The sequence below is a fragment of the Microplitis demolitor genome, chromosome 1 (assembly GCF_026212275.2).
Source record: "Microplitis demolitor isolate Queensland-Clemson2020A chromosome 1, iyMicDemo2.1a, whole genome shotgun sequence".
Taxonomy (NCBI): domain Eukaryota; kingdom Metazoa; phylum Arthropoda; class Insecta; order Hymenoptera; family Braconidae; genus Microplitis; species Microplitis demolitor.
In genome coordinates, this window is record NC_068545.1 from 10,599,126 (window position 1) to 10,614,555 (window position 15,430).

Genomic DNA, 15,430 nt, shown 5'->3' on the forward strand with positions numbered 1-15,430 from the left:
CAAACGATCCTATTGCTCTGTCTCCTGCCGATATCTTAATCGGTAAAAAATTAACATCTTTGCCTGATCCTGACTTACTTTCTGTACCAGATAACAAATTATCCACCTGGAGGTTCCTTACCAAGGCCAGACAAGATTTTTGGAAACGGTGGCAGCTTGAATACCTCAACGAGATGCAAAAACGTCACAAATGGCAAAAGGATGGTGCTGTGGAGCTCAAGAAGGGTTCAGTCGTCATCCTCATCGATAAAAACAAACCCTGTATGGTGTGGGAACTGGGAGTTATCACTGAGGTGTATCCAGGAAGCGACGGTGTCATACGTGTCGTCGAGGTCAAAACAGCACGAGGAGTCTATACTCGGAATACTACGACGTTATGTCCATTACTACCTGACACTCAACCTACATCATAATGTTAATCATCATTTAACTGATTTATAAACATATTGTAGACACTCATACACTACTTACACTACCCATACTCATTCATATTCACATCTCGCGGGCGGGAGCGTGTTCCGTCGATAACGGAAGTCTGATGTTAATTGTCATCTTATTAACGTAAAATTCCAAAACATTTAAAAGAGTCACCACCTGGCGGTACGTAATTTAAATTCACCACCACGTCGAGTCGCACCGCAAACGCGCGCGCTCATTATAGCTTCGGTTTCGCTATGTCTCATCGTCGCACTTATGCCTTAAGCATCTCTCTGTCGCACGGTTGTCTGATTTTTCCGTTTGGTCGAACCAACGCACCGGTGTCACCGCGTTTTTCTGCACCAGTTGACTACGAGTCTTACTACCGAGCGCACACACTGTGAGCATTTTGGCTATAATTCTCAAGCTAACAATTCTAATTTCATTAAATAAATTAATTATCTGTTATAATTTAACTGCATCGTAAAGAGATAAGTATTCCTTGACATCATCCAGGTATTAATTGGACTTATTTCATAAAAATTAACCCATATTTTTGTCAATCTCAAATTCCCGTGGTTACTGCGTCGTATTTAAAACAAGTCGGAACCTGTTACGCGTGGGTCCTACCCATTCAACCCGGGATTCCTTTCGTGTTTCATTGATTAGTCAATTTAATTGTGTTCGGCATTTAATATTAATATTAATATTAATATTAAATAACAACAATACAATTAACAGTGATTAGTTAATAATTATACATCATTCATTATTATTAAACATTCGGTACATCTTGAGGTGAAATTTCCCGCGTTCGTCATTATTATCATTGTTAATAAATATTCATCCGTGATCAATTACTTAAGTTCAGTATACATTCAAGTAACGGCCTAGTCGCCAACTAATAGTCGGTCAATTCCAATTGATCAGATTCAATTAACTGCAGTAAATATTCGTCTCTGTCACGAACATAACTAAGTAATCTAATTCAATAGATTTGATCTAGACATCATTCCATTCAACGACTAGTCGCATCATATTGTCCATCGGCAATAACATTGAATTTCCAACTTCTGCAAGCTAACTGCAAGCTATCAGCATTCTGCGCGATTCGAATCGTAAGACCGATCTGATCCGTCGGTAATCTTGCCTCTGCGCATACATATATTCGAAGCTTTCATCAATTCAACGGTCTCTAGTACCAAATACTATCCAATTGTTCCCCAGCGGACAATTGGAATTCTTGCTTATATACAGACGTGTATATCTTGCATATAATTCTTACAACGCAATACGACGATCCAGCATCGCGTAATACCTAACTGTATACGTTCATACATACATCTAACACGCATACACTCATACATATACGTTGTTCTGGTGTCAATTGTTCAACGAGTTATCATCATCCTTTTGATATCAATATTTCATACCGTTCATTGTAACTTCTTCAAAGGGTTTTATGCCGTAGTGCTTTCCCTAACTTTTTGGGTCCAAATATATTCTTCAATTTGATACCCAATCACGACTTTTATTTAATACTACCCAATTCACCCGTTCATCCTCCTTATAAATTAACTTAAACTAGAATACTAATTCAATTTTATTTTCAGATCATTTAGATAATTAATAAATAAGTTAAACAATAGAAAAAAGGGATTAATTTCCCACTAACAAAAGTGATACTGGCTTTCAAACATAATATTTAGTGACCTTCGACAACTTTAGATTAATAATTTTAAATAATATTAAACTTACTTAACTCAAATTTTTATTTAAAAGTATAAATCGGAATTTCATCGTTGAAATTTAAAGACTCTATAAATCAAAATTTCAACTTACTCCTCTGTCTATCCGATCTATTACTCCTGACTACTTTCCAGCACCCCGCTTTTCAGCTGCAACTTCTAATCTTTTCCTCACTTCAATTCAACCAACGGATCAGGAGATTCGGTAGTATCTCACGCCAAGTACATGTCAAATCCCATATATTTATATTAAAACACACACACACACACAAATATCTCTAGGAACCTTACATATATACAATTCAATAAGTTCATACAACTATAATAATAAACATGTTATACACTAAAAATGATATGGGTAAAATATCAAATAGAAAAAAAAAGCTAAACTTACGTGCTTCGTCTGCCAACGATTCCAGTTTGACTTCTTCTAAAGGTATGATATGTTGTTTGTTGTACTAATATAAACACATATGCAAAACACGTAGAATATTTAAATATTTCAATTGATACCGCTACTATGAAGAATCATTTAAAAAAACTTACTTTTTTTTTATTAATAACAATATTTCCATAAACCAATATATCATTAAAGAGAAAAAATTGTCGTGGTTTGGATTTTTTTCGACACATTTTTATTAAAACCCCCTCGCCAACCAAGACTCTTCCAGGTACTGCTAAAGACTGCAAAAAAAATATTTTTATTACTATCCAAAAGTAGAAATCTTCGAAGTCAGGGTTGTAAATGGGTGATTAAAGAATTTTTGATGAAAAAAAATGTTCCAAACTAATTATTTACATCCTTGGATAATCGAATGACTTTACAATTACAACGAACTAGAAAAATAGTAAAAGCATATTCATTCTTAAGTGACTCAAAGTTCACTGATTCATTTTAAGAGTATACTCTTTAATTTCTGGCGGGTCTGAACGTAATGTTAAAATCGATGTTCATGAATACCGTTTAGGTAAATTTTCAAAAAAATATCAATAAATCCAAGTCGTTAAATAATTATGTTGCGTGTTACACGTCAAATTAAACTAAATATTACTCAATAAAGTTCGAAGAGTTTAAAAGCAAAAACAAGTGTACACTTGAATTTCACAATTACTATTTTCGAGGATAGAAAATATTGAGTAATATTATAGTCAATAGCTTTTTACAGGGCGAAATTTTGGTTTTCAAGTTCGAATTCAAAATTAACAAGTGATTTATGACCACTTTACCATCGATAAAATGGAGCATTATCTGATAAAGAAAAGCGATTTAAAAAGATTTAAAAAAAATTTTTTCAATAGTTTTTAATTTTTCCATACACTAGATCCTCCTAATTTTTAAGTATTAAATCCTCTTGAAAAGTTTCAAATCCCTCGTTATTCAATCATTTCGGGAGATTTGAAGTTATTCAATTTTCTAAATATTTTACGATAATTTTTAATCATTAAATAATAGTCAGGTTTCCTCATTGTTAAAAACTTGGGACGATTAGAAAATATAAATTTTTTTTAATATTTTTAAATAGTTTTCAATTATTTAATAATAACAAAATTCTATTTTATACGAAGATTCAGAAGTATTCAATAATATTACAATTTTCGAATTCTTTCAAATTGTTTTTAGTAGCTAAATAATACTGAAAAATCGATTCATGGAGAGATTTCATAAATACTCAATTTTTTGAATATTTCCAAATCCTTTTAAATCACTGACTAATGGCTGGATCTTATTTTATAGTACGATTCGAAACTAATTTGCAATCATCATAGTTTTTAAATACTTTTGAATTTTAATCACTAAATAATAGTGAGATTTCGGTCCATGGAGCGATTTATTATGATTCGAAAGTACTCAATTTTCTTTAATACTTCCAAATACTTTTCAATCACTAAAAAATATCTGAACTCCATTTTTTTAGGGAGCTTTGGAACGATTTAAAATTATTAAAATTGAGAAATATTTAAAAACGTTTTTCAATCGCTAAATAATACTGAAATTCCGATCCATGGAGATTTAGAACGATTCAAAAGTACTCAATTTTTTGAATACTTCACGCAGAGAATTTTTTAAAGATTATCCATAAAGTTTGGCACTGTAAGGACATTTAACCACTCTGATTAAAAAAAAAATGATTTTGAATAATTCAAAACAATTTAAAATGATTGAAAACAATTTGAATTGACCAATATATAGATATACACTTAACATGGAGCAAATCATTTTTCTTAATCAGGGCAACAACTGGATTTTTACTATGTTGTTAGTAGAAATTGCACTTCATTTATATGCTATCGAGTAGTATATTTTACAATGTGCAAGAGAAAAATTTAGATATGTACCACATGTCCTCACAGTATTAAATTTTTTGGGTGATTTTTATTGAAAATTTCTCTGGATGTTCCAAACAATTTTCAAGCACAAAAAAATTTTTTTAATCGCTTCAAATACTTTTTAATTTATATTGAGAATTCAAAAAGAGTAAAAAAATTAAAATTTATTTTTAAATCTTTTCTAATCACTTTTCTTAATCAGAGTTACTCGATCACCACATTGAAATTCGCAACCCTGTGTATACTTACCAAATATAGTCATGTATTCCTTACCTGACCAGAACTACCAAAGCAATTCTCAACCATTGTAATGCGGCGAGCATTAGCTTCACTGTTTACTGTAATAAAAATGAATACCATAGGCTAAAAATAATCGAGTTTCTTTAAGCTACAAACAATAAAGCTATAATGTGGCTTATAGAGATTACAATATAGCTTCATTGTTTATCACTGTTGCGTATAAGTTTAATTATGCATTAAACCCTAACATCATTTGTAACTGAAAGAATCAGATTAATAATAATAGAATAATGTCTACACTTGATTTAATTTAGGATAACTCGTTTTTTTTTTTTTTTTTTTTTCCTATTAATATAAACATTGTAACTGTCATAAAATAAAGCCAACAGTGGGTACTTAATATTCAGAAGTGAGCATAAAAAAAAAATATATATATGTATATATATATATATATATATATATATATATATATATATATATATATATATATATATATATATATATAAGTACTTGGAACTCGATACTGCACATTCTATATATCTAATGATTTAAAAAGATAATTAAACTATAAAATAATAAATAAATAAGAACAAAAACGTCAAACTAACCAAGTCGATCGACCATGGTATAAAAAGTTGACGTATGACTACATGACTGTTATCTGTAAATGTGGGTCGGTGACAATTGCAGAAAACTAGATACGAGGTCCCTAGATGGGGATTTGTTGTATCCCAATGGTTCCAGGTGTCTCTACCTGTTAATTAATCAGTGAACTAGGGAGGGGCGATAGTAACAAAAAAATCTATATTTATTTTCAATAATAGTCGATACTCCAATTTTTGCTATGGCTGACTATTTTTTTAAAATTTATATTTTTAAACTGAATTAATTTTATAACTAAGTGCCCTCAACTCGATTTTGTTTTTTCAACAATTTTTGCGATTTTTTTTTTACACAATGAGTTTTTCCAAGCTTTCTCAATATTTTTTCATCATGAAATTTATTCAAACAAGAGTAGATGTGAGATCTGGTATATCATTACAATGTTAAACGACCTATCCATAATTTAATTATTTAATTAAATAATAATCATAACAATCATACTAATCATTCTAATTATGAAATAACAACTATTATTCTAGTAACATTGGCGTGTGACTCCTAATGCTTCTGCGCAATAGTAACTTGACTAACTGGCACGTGCTCCAGTAGAGACGATAACATAAATGCTGAATAATTACAATCGCACATTATTTGCTGTAGAATAAGCTTTTAATTTGTTGTTTCACTGATTTATGCTTTGTACTGACCATTTTATCTATTTGCATGAATTAAAAAATAATATGTCTATTGTGATGAAGAGAAATATAGAATTATTCATGAAAACTTTCAATTCAAAAATATTGTTCTCCAAATCAATGAGTACAGAGGTTAATAATTAATAAATAATGTTTATGTTATTATTTTAATTAATTTAATTACTGACAAGTTATTGAGAATATTTACAGACCAAACCAGTTTATGTCAAACGAATATTTTCTGGTATACAACCCACTGGTTCAATTCATTTAGGTAATTATTTAGGAGCAGTGAAAGAATGGGTTAAATTACAGGATGAAACAGAATGTCTCTGGAGTATAGTAGATTTACACGCAATAACTATGCCACAGGTAATATAATTTTCACAAAGTATTCGATTTATTTATTTATTATAATTAATACTTAGGATGCCGAAACATTGAGAGGAAACATATATAAAATGGCGGCAACACTTTTAGCTTGCGGCATCGACCCACAAAAAAGTATTATTTTTCAACAGTCTACTGTATCAAGACATACAGAGTTGGCATGGGTTTTAGGGTGTTCGTTAACAATGAAAAAACTTGCTCTGTTACCGCAATTCAAAGAGAAGAGCGAGAAATTAAAAAATATACCTGTAGGTCTATATACTTATCCCATTCTACAGTCAGCAGATATTTTACTTTATAAGTTAGTAAGATAATTTAAAAAATAAATGTTGGAAAATTCAAATGCGCACACCTCAATCGCTGATGATAATTTTTTTACACTATTAATTATTACTTAACTTTTCACGTATTAATTTTATTTTTTAATTTTGGTTTTTTCTTCCAGATTTAAAATTTTTTTTAAATATTCCACTTTTTTTTCTTAGAAGTCACTTTTTATTTTTTAATCTTACTGTCACACTAGTGCTGTTCCCATGTAGTTGATGGAGAAACAAAATAAAAAATGGCAGCTAAATTTTTCATGAATTACCGGTTTTAAGTTTTTTATTAATAACAATTAAACAAAAAGGCTTTAGATAGTTATTCTCGAAACGGTTCTTGCGAAGAAAAATACAAAGCTGATTAAAAAAAGTTAGGCCAATTTATAATATTTTTTAAAAGTTATCGTGGTTCCAAACATTTTAAACATACGTAACAACTGACAGAATTGGTTTCTCGGATTAAAATAATTCATTTCTATGGATGTGCGAATAAATCGAACTTACGAATTATTCTCATCGAATTGAATCGAACTATTTGAATCGAACAATTCGAAATTTCGAATTATTCGTAATTTTTTGAAATTTTACAAATAACTATAAAATTTTCTTTTGAGCGACTTAAAATTGTAATAGTTTCTCGAATAATTCATATTTTGATCAGAGGTAGATAGAGCTTAGTCACGCATCTACGAAAAAATTATTTTTAGTTACTTTAAAAACCTAACTCTTTATTATGTAGAAGTTGAATATTTGAAAGCTCACCAAAATTTTCTCTATTCGATTCGTGTAATTTAAAATGATACAAATCATTTAAAAACTTTTGAATAATTCTAAAATTGATGAATAACTTGAAAAGTTACGAATTATTCGAACATTTTCGAATAAGTCCAAACTTCGAAGAATTCGAAATTCTAATTATTTGATTCGAACCCGATTCACACACCTTATTCATTTCAAGTCAATAGAATAATGAATTGAATTAATACCGGGTGGAAATTATTTCTCAATAAATTATCTTTGTACTAGTATATAATTTATCCCATTTTAGTGTATTCTAAAAGCGTAGAGATGATTTAATGTGAGTGAAAAAGTCGAAAAAGTAATTTCGATCGTAAGGCACACACCGCGAATTCGCGCTTGAGGTGTGCAAAACAAAAGAATGAACAAATAACAATATATTAATTTATTAGCTAATGATTCAACCATATCTAGAGCAACAGATGTACCTATAGGAGAAGATCAATTACAACATCTCCATTTGGCTCAGCATTTAGTTAACTATTTTAATGGAAGGTTTGGAGATACATTTCCTATGCCTAATCCTCTAATAAATGGTGAACGCAGCATTCATTTTTGGTTTTAATTTAAATTTATAAATGACATTATAATAATTTACTTTTAGTAACAATATTTGTCTATTTTTAATTTTCAGAATCGAGTGGCCGTATTAAATCTTTAACAGACCCCACGAAAAAAATGTCTAAGTCAAGTGATAAAAAAAAAAGTTTCATCAAATTGATTGATGAGCCAGAAACAATTAGGAAGTACATAAAAAAGGCAGTTACTGACTTCACGTCAGAAATAACTTATGAACCTATTGAACGACCCGGTGTATCAAATTTAGTAATGATTCATTCACAAATGCTGGATAAATCAACTGAATTGATCTGTAAAGAAGCGCAAGGTTTGGATACCGTACAATATAAATCATTGGTTGCAGATGTGATTATTGAAAAATTGACGCCCATGCGTGAAGAATACATGCGATTGATGAATGAACCTGATTATGTCAATTCGGTTTTAAAGAATGGATCATTAAAAGCATTACCATTGGCCGATCAATGTTGGCACGAAGTCAGAAAAAAAGTTGGATTTTCAGATGGAATTTTATCATAAGTAATTTAGTTTATGAAGAAAAAAAAATTAAATACATACATTTTATTTAAATAGTACAACAAAATGAATAAATCTTCTGTTTCAATAACAAAATTTTCATTAACTTCTCATGTCAATTACTATTTTACCTCGTAAGTGACCTTCGGCAACTCTTCTGTATGCTTCAGGTAATTTATCGAATTGGTATACGTTTTCAATGACTGGTCTTAACTATAAAAATTCAAATCTTGTAAAATATGTATTTTTCAAAATATTTTTCGTAAATTTAATTCAATAAGTACCTGTTGATTTTCAACTAATTTTTGTAAAGTTCTGATTCCCGTCGCTGATGGGACGAAAAATCCCCATTTCACACAACTTTTATTGTTTATTTTTGGAATATTATACTTAAATAAGTCCAAAAGATTATTCATAGTTCCTCCGATTATTCCATAATCATCAAAATTTCTTAGTAAAGGCGGATTCAAAGTAATATATTTTTTAAAAAGATAATTTTTAGACTCAATTTTATCAACACCTTGATTAGAACAGTCTAAGATGATGTCATATCTTAATTTAATAAGAAATATGAAAATAATTGTCGAGTAATAATGGTTCTTTTACATCCCCAGTAAAAAAAAAATCGAGGTGAAGTTTCGTTGATTTACACCGTAACTCAGTGGTCAATGCAGTCGAAACATCTTTCGATTCTTCTCACTAGAGATTTTACAAATTAAAAGAATTTACAACTTACATTCCTTCTTTTACTATTAAATCATCAGCGTCATTTTGTTTATAATCAATCACGATATCAGCTCCCAATTTTTTTAATAGATCTACTGCATCTGTAGCACATGTAGAAATAACCTGAATAAAATTTAATTATTAGGAATTTTCAAAAAATTTTGAATATCTGTAACATCCAAAAGTGCATGCCTTAAGCATTCATCTTATATTCACTCAAATGAATTGAAAGCTTATTGCATATACACATGGTGACCACATTTCTGGAAAACCTGGAATGTCAGGGAATTATAAAATACTGGAAAAATTAGGCAAAAGTGAGGGAATTTTGTCACAAAGCTGAAAAAATTTTCATTTTCTTTCTTTTTTTTTTTTTTTTTTTGACTGAAAAAATTCGATAAATTTTTTTTCTGTCAAAACTGTTCAAAAAATGGCGCGGCGCAAATGCGATTGCAATACCATCTTGAAAAAAAATTTAGTAGAAATTGATTCCAATAGTGAAAAAATGGAGCAATTAGAATTAATAAGGCTATTAGAAAAAAAAATTTTTAGTAGAATCCAATTTTCAGGAACTTCAAGCTATTAAGCTGCATATTGACAAGTTAAAAAACCAAAAACATTAAAAGTATAAATAAGTATTGAATTGATAAGTTTCACTGTATTAATTATTCGCGTACTTGATTAATATTTTATTAATATTCTATAAATCGTTCTTATTTATGAAATTTATTTTAGTGAAAATGAAAAATTTATATACATTTTACTATAGAGTAAGTTATATAAAAACATAGATTCAAAATTAAAAGTAAAATATGATTCATTTAAGGTAGTTGTCGGGTGATGGACATAGTGTCAGAAAGTTCTAAAATTTTTCATACTTAACAAGGGTATTAAGATACAATTACCATTAAAATTTGAAGTCAATTGACCATCTCTAATTCGAGATATTTATAATCAAGGTTTGGATAATTAACATTGCGAGCAACGAAGAGTATACGTTTCAAGTCGCGTTCGTGATTCTAATAAAATAATTAACAGTCAGAAATTTTTGAAAACTAACAGAAAATTAATGACTTTGTCCTGAATTAAAAAAAAAAAGACATGTGGCACTCGGGGACTGCCGCGGTAAAGCTATTGCATAGCATTTTTTATCAACTTATGCAATTATAATTATTTATTTATTTTTTTTTATGCAGTATTTTTTTTTCTTTGATATTGAAATAAGTTACACTTTTTGAACGTGGTGACCGATAAGAAAAGAAATTTTTTTCTTTTATTGAATAAATGAAAAGTTAATATCGTTTAAAATATTTTTATTATCTTACAATACATGTAGGTTATTCAGGAATTTTTATCATTGAAACTATAGGTTTATGGTAATTGAAATAAGAAACATAAGTTTGAGACTTGATATCCTCTAAATATCTGGAAAATACCGCGTCAATGATGGTCCTATATTTTGTTGTGGATTCTTGTGAATCACTGATCTCTATACTAACTAAGTTAGTATAGAGATCAGTGGCAATAGCTTAAAAAAAAAAAAAAAAAAAAAAAAAAAAATTTACCATCTTATTGTTGAGATATAGCAACTCAAAGTTAAACAATAAATAAAAAGTATACTTGTCGATGCATTGGACGGAAAGATTCTGACAACGTTGTACGCGAGTATCCATCGACTATTTGAGCGGTAAATTTAAACAAATACTCAGTACACTGTACAGCAACTGGTAAAACATATGCGACGTTGTCAAATTATAATTTAAGAAAATGTTCAACAGTATTTGTGTATAACGTATACCTATATGAGTAGTGTGTAGGTAACCTTCTGACAAGTGCAGTATCAAATAAAAACAATCTTTTATTTTAACTACAACCTAACCTACTCTTACCACGCATATAGCTCATAACTTTTTGACAAGATTGTAGCAGGCCAACTACCTTAATAGATAAAAAAAACCTACAATCATTGACAAATGATAAAATAAAGTTTCATTTAACGACAATGATTGATTATTTATTGAACTGACTTATACCATTTCATTTTGAACTAAATTAATATTTCCAATGATTTAATATTATTTCTACATATGGTGAGGGAATTTTTTAATAATTTGACTGGAATGCCTGGAAAAGGGAATTTCAATTTCAAAAGTCCGTGGTCACTATGATAAAATACTTAAATCAAGTATTTTTTCTTGAAAATATACATTTTTTTCTCAGTGAATACACGTGTATAAAATATGCAAATATTTAAATTTGATAATTAAATTGAGTGAAAATCTACCTGTAAATTCCAAGCTTTTGCCATTTGGATAGCAAGAGTTCCAACTCCACCAGAACCACCTAATATAAGAACTTTTTTATCAATTTTGCTGGGCATTAGTTTTTCGCAACATAAGCCACCTGTCACCCATAATGAAGACCAGGCAGTAAGTCCAGCATATAAAATAGATGAAGCTTCAATGTGCGATAAATTCAATGGTCTTGGACTCACCTAAGTTTAAAATTGAGAAAGATAGATGTGTTTTTTTTAATTTTAATACCGATGGAAATAGTAAAATTTTTTTTTACCAGATCACTATCAACAACAACATGAGTAGCATGACATCCTTGTTGTTCTACAGGTACGACACCCCAAACTTCATCACCTAACTCGAATTTAGATCCAACAATATGACCTTTTGCAACTACAATTCCAGAGAAGTCTCTTCCTGTGGTTAAAGGGAACTCTATTTCTTCATTCAATTTTCTTATTCTTCTCATAAGATTCATCAACTTGACACCATAACCATCTAATCAAATTAAAAGTGTACTAATTAAATATACATTCTTTTCATCAATAATGTATTTACGTACTGATCATAGTAATATCAATTGGATTAACGCTAGAAGCTTCAACTCTTACTATGACTTGTGAAGGTTTTGAAATAATAGGCATACGAATGTTTGATAAATGCAATTCATCTAAATTACCGTAGGCATGTATTTGCCATGCCTGGATTCGATTTTTACTTATTTTTTTTGTTTTTGTAGATAAAGTTGAAAAACTTCGAACACGCAACACGCTGAGACTTGTGCAACAATGAAATGCCCTTAAAATTAGCATTTTACTTTAGGTCAATAATTTTTTTCCCTATTTTGGGCATCGTTCCAGCAGGGCCACAAGCCAAAAAGATTAATAATTTATAAAAAATTGATAATTAAAAAAACCCCGACTGTCGTGAATATTTACAAAGTAAAAAGAAGTTTTTGTTCACCAATAATTCAAGTTGAATACGTAAAATATATCCAAGTCAAGGGAGGTAGTAAAATCAAATTTTGACGTTATTAGAATTGTGTAATAAATATATTAATCATGTCCCCCGACTTGAATATGTTTTCCGTGATCATTTTCATTGTTGTTGAACAAAAATTTTTTTTACTTTGTAAATATGTCGTGAATATATTTACGACAGTCGGGTTTTTTTAAATGATGTATGTTTCCCTATTTGTCTAATTTTTTACATTTTAGACTTTTTATATTCTTTTATGTTATCTACTAATTCATACTTTTTTCATTTATTATTTTAGTTTTATTTATATATTACGTATAAATTATTGATACTGAGCGGATACTTTTCGATATTGGATTGTAATTAGGTTAAGTTTCTATTAGAGTTGCCAGAAAATTGTTGTCTGAGTCGCCCCATCTATGATCAAAAGCAGCGGAATATTTTGACAAGTCACCCAATCATTTTTAATTTTAAAATTCTATTGGCTCGGTTGTACAAATTCCATCCTAAAAAGAACTACAATATCCACAGACTCGGTAGAGTCTGGCGCCAAGTTCCGTTCAAGTAAACGGAGCGCCAGACGACCGAGTATGTTGACTGTGAACAGAACGGTTTTTTTAGGTTGCAAAATTTTATTAATTCTACACACCTTTTTTTCCTTCAACAATAGTCTATAATAATACTCTATATCTTATATTACCGATATTAATTAATCATTGTCATTAATAAAAATGAATTCTATTTTAAATTAATAAAATTCACTGTCACAAACTATAGCGACCCAGATTTTTAGATTTTAACTTTTTTCTCATGGGCAACATAACCTTCTATACATAGGAACTATAGTAAAAAAGGCGCATTTGCAATGGATACTCATGTGCTGTAAGCACGTATATATATAGATATATATGTCGTTGTATAAATATAGAGAATTTATGAAAGGCTGACTTTAACTATACCTTCATAGTTGCAAAAGTAAGGAGTACAATACAAAAAAGTTGCAAAAGTAATAAATACAATAGTTATAGAGTGCGTTCCACTAAGCGGTCACAATCAATTTCCTATCTAAATATACGTAGCGTGATCGTTGTGAGTGCTTAGTGGAACGCACCCATAGTCTATTTGTTTTGTGTTATACTCATTATACTTTTACAACGTTTCTATATAGCCTGTATAGTACTCATTACCCTGATAACACGAGTTGATCGTGAAAAAGTTGGTCATTCATTAGTTTCCGACCAATTTGACGACAAGTTATCGATAACTTCAGCTTTTGCAACTTTTGGCTACAAGTTACCGCCAACTTTCTGAGAAAGTTGGCGCCAGTATGGAGCTGCAACTGGAATGCAAGTTTCTGAGAAAATTGAAAGGAAACTTACCGTCAACTTATGGTTGCCAACTTTTGCAAGCAACTTTTGCCACCAACTTTCTCAGAAAGTGACCATCAACTCTTTGGATTTACAACTTTTGCCATCAACTTTCTCAGAAAATGTCTATCAACTATTGGAGGTACCAACTGTTGGCGGTCAACTTGGTGTCCAGTTGCGGCTGCAAGTTTCTCGTCAATTTCTCGCCAACTTGGCTATCAGGGTACCTTTTCCAATAGATAAAAATAAACTGTGGTACATTAGATTATCTATTACATCTATTACATAAACTGTATATAGGTTTACTCAATTTATAGATCTATCGTTAATAATGGTAACAACCTGTGTTAAAGTCCATGAGTTTTAAGGTCTCGGCAATTCTAAACGAGTGCTGTATAGATTCAATCTCGATTGTCGCCTGTAGGTGGCACTTTCATAAAATTAAGCGGAAGTTTCAAATGACGATATTCTTGACATAATACTTATATTAAATATAAGTATTATGCACTGTGTTATTTACTGTCAACAATATGATAATAACAATAAACTCTGATAGCCAAGTTGGCGAGAAACTGACGAGAAACTTGCAGCCGCAACTGGACTTCAAGTTGACCGCCAACAGTTGGTACCTCCAATAGTTGATAGACATTTTCTGAGAAAGTTGGTGGCAAAAGTTGTAAATCCAAAAAGTTGGCTTGCTGAAGCTGGTCCCCATCAATTTTGATTTTCACACTTTTTTAATTTTTCAATGCTCCAATCGTTTGTTCGTCGTTTGTTCGTTATTGTCCGTCGATTGTTGTTGTTTGTTCGTTTACTGTTTATTTATAATTAAAAAATTGAATCTTCAACCTCAACTTAGCCCCCTTTAACTTATCGTCATTTCATTTTTTCCTGTTATCAATTAATTAATATTCATTTTCGTTTGTTCTTTCATAATCTTCGTTTGTTCGATCATAATTAACGTCTTATCGCCTTTTATTATCAATTTTGATTAATTAACATCTCATTACCAGTGTAGCTATGTCGCGCATGCGCATTAATACTTCTGACGCAGTGGGATTTCCTTCCAGATGCCCGGGAACATTTAAATTTAAGATTTATTACAAAAAAAAAGTGAATATCCAATCAAACAAAATATGAACTTTTAATTGTACTTGTCGTTATGAAATTTATATAAAATAATCTATATTGATATTGTGAAAAATCTTAATATACAGCATCAATCTGAATAGTTAGTAAATTAGTTATTAATTAATGGAAAATATAAGTGAAAATCTAATTTATCATGATTTTCAGCGTACGTCTCTGCATTCAACGTGAGTGCATATAGATTGTATTTATTTGTGAAAATTTCATGTCTGCAAATTTTTGATTGTGTATGTGAAGATTTCCTGTGCGTGCATATTTATATACGTTGAATGCAGAGACGTA

The 15,430-nt window shown here is 30.0% G+C and overlaps 2 protein-coding genes across 14 annotated transcripts in view; one reads left to right on the forward strand and one right to left on the reverse strand.

Annotated features, from left to right (window-relative positions):
* LOC103570358 (reticulon-4-interacting protein 1 homolog, mitochondrial) overlaps nucleotides 1-13,439 on the reverse strand; it is a 41,838-nt gene extending 28,399 nt beyond the window's left edge. The window contains exons 1-10 of one of the 12 annotated variants that reach the window (XM_053741419.1): nucleotides 12,948-13,118; nucleotides 12,217-12,493; nucleotides 11,932-12,152; nucleotides 11,645-11,854; nucleotides 9,371-9,483; nucleotides 8,919-9,186; nucleotides 8,766-8,847; nucleotides 4,767-4,831; nucleotides 2,712-2,849; nucleotides 2,560-2,623 (exon numbers count right to left, since the gene is read on the reverse strand). In XM_053741419.1, coding sequence (XP_053597394.1) covers nucleotides 2,560-2,623; nucleotides 2,712-2,849; nucleotides 4,767-4,831; nucleotides 8,766-8,847; nucleotides 8,919-9,186; nucleotides 9,371-9,483; nucleotides 11,645-11,854; nucleotides 11,932-12,152; nucleotides 12,217-12,466 — 1,411 coding nt within the window. In that variant the 5' untranslated portion in view covers nucleotides 12,467-12,493; nucleotides 12,948-13,118. Of the gene's footprint in view, nucleotides 1-2,559; nucleotides 2,624-2,711; nucleotides 2,850-4,766; nucleotides 4,832-8,765; nucleotides 8,848-8,918; nucleotides 9,187-9,370; nucleotides 9,484-11,644; nucleotides 11,855-11,931; nucleotides 12,153-12,216; nucleotides 13,129-13,281 lie in introns of those variants that run through there. The other 11 variants (XM_053741411.1, XM_053741422.1, XM_053741415.1 and 8 more) reach the window with 11 other exon arrangements.
* On the forward strand, nucleotides 5,506-8,730 carry LOC103578897 (tryptophan--tRNA ligase, mitochondrial). 2 transcript variants are annotated; one of them, XM_008560139.3, is made up of 6 exons: nucleotides 5,506-5,763; nucleotides 5,876-6,163; nucleotides 6,242-6,403; nucleotides 6,460-6,722; nucleotides 7,954-8,075; nucleotides 8,174-8,730. In XM_008560139.3, exons 2-6 carry the CDS (start codon nucleotides 6,029-6,031, stop codon nucleotides 8,635-8,637), a joined length of 1,146 nt encoding a protein of 381 aa, XP_008558361.1. In that variant the 5' UTR covers nucleotides 5,506-5,763; nucleotides 5,876-6,028; the 3' UTR covers nucleotides 8,638-8,730. The 2 variants fall into 2 exon arrangements, with proteins under 2 accessions (XP_008558361.1, XP_008558362.1); XM_008560140.3 differs by having other exon boundaries at nucleotides 5,506-5,753.
* Nucleotides 13,440-15,430: the final 1,991 nt, after the last annotated feature.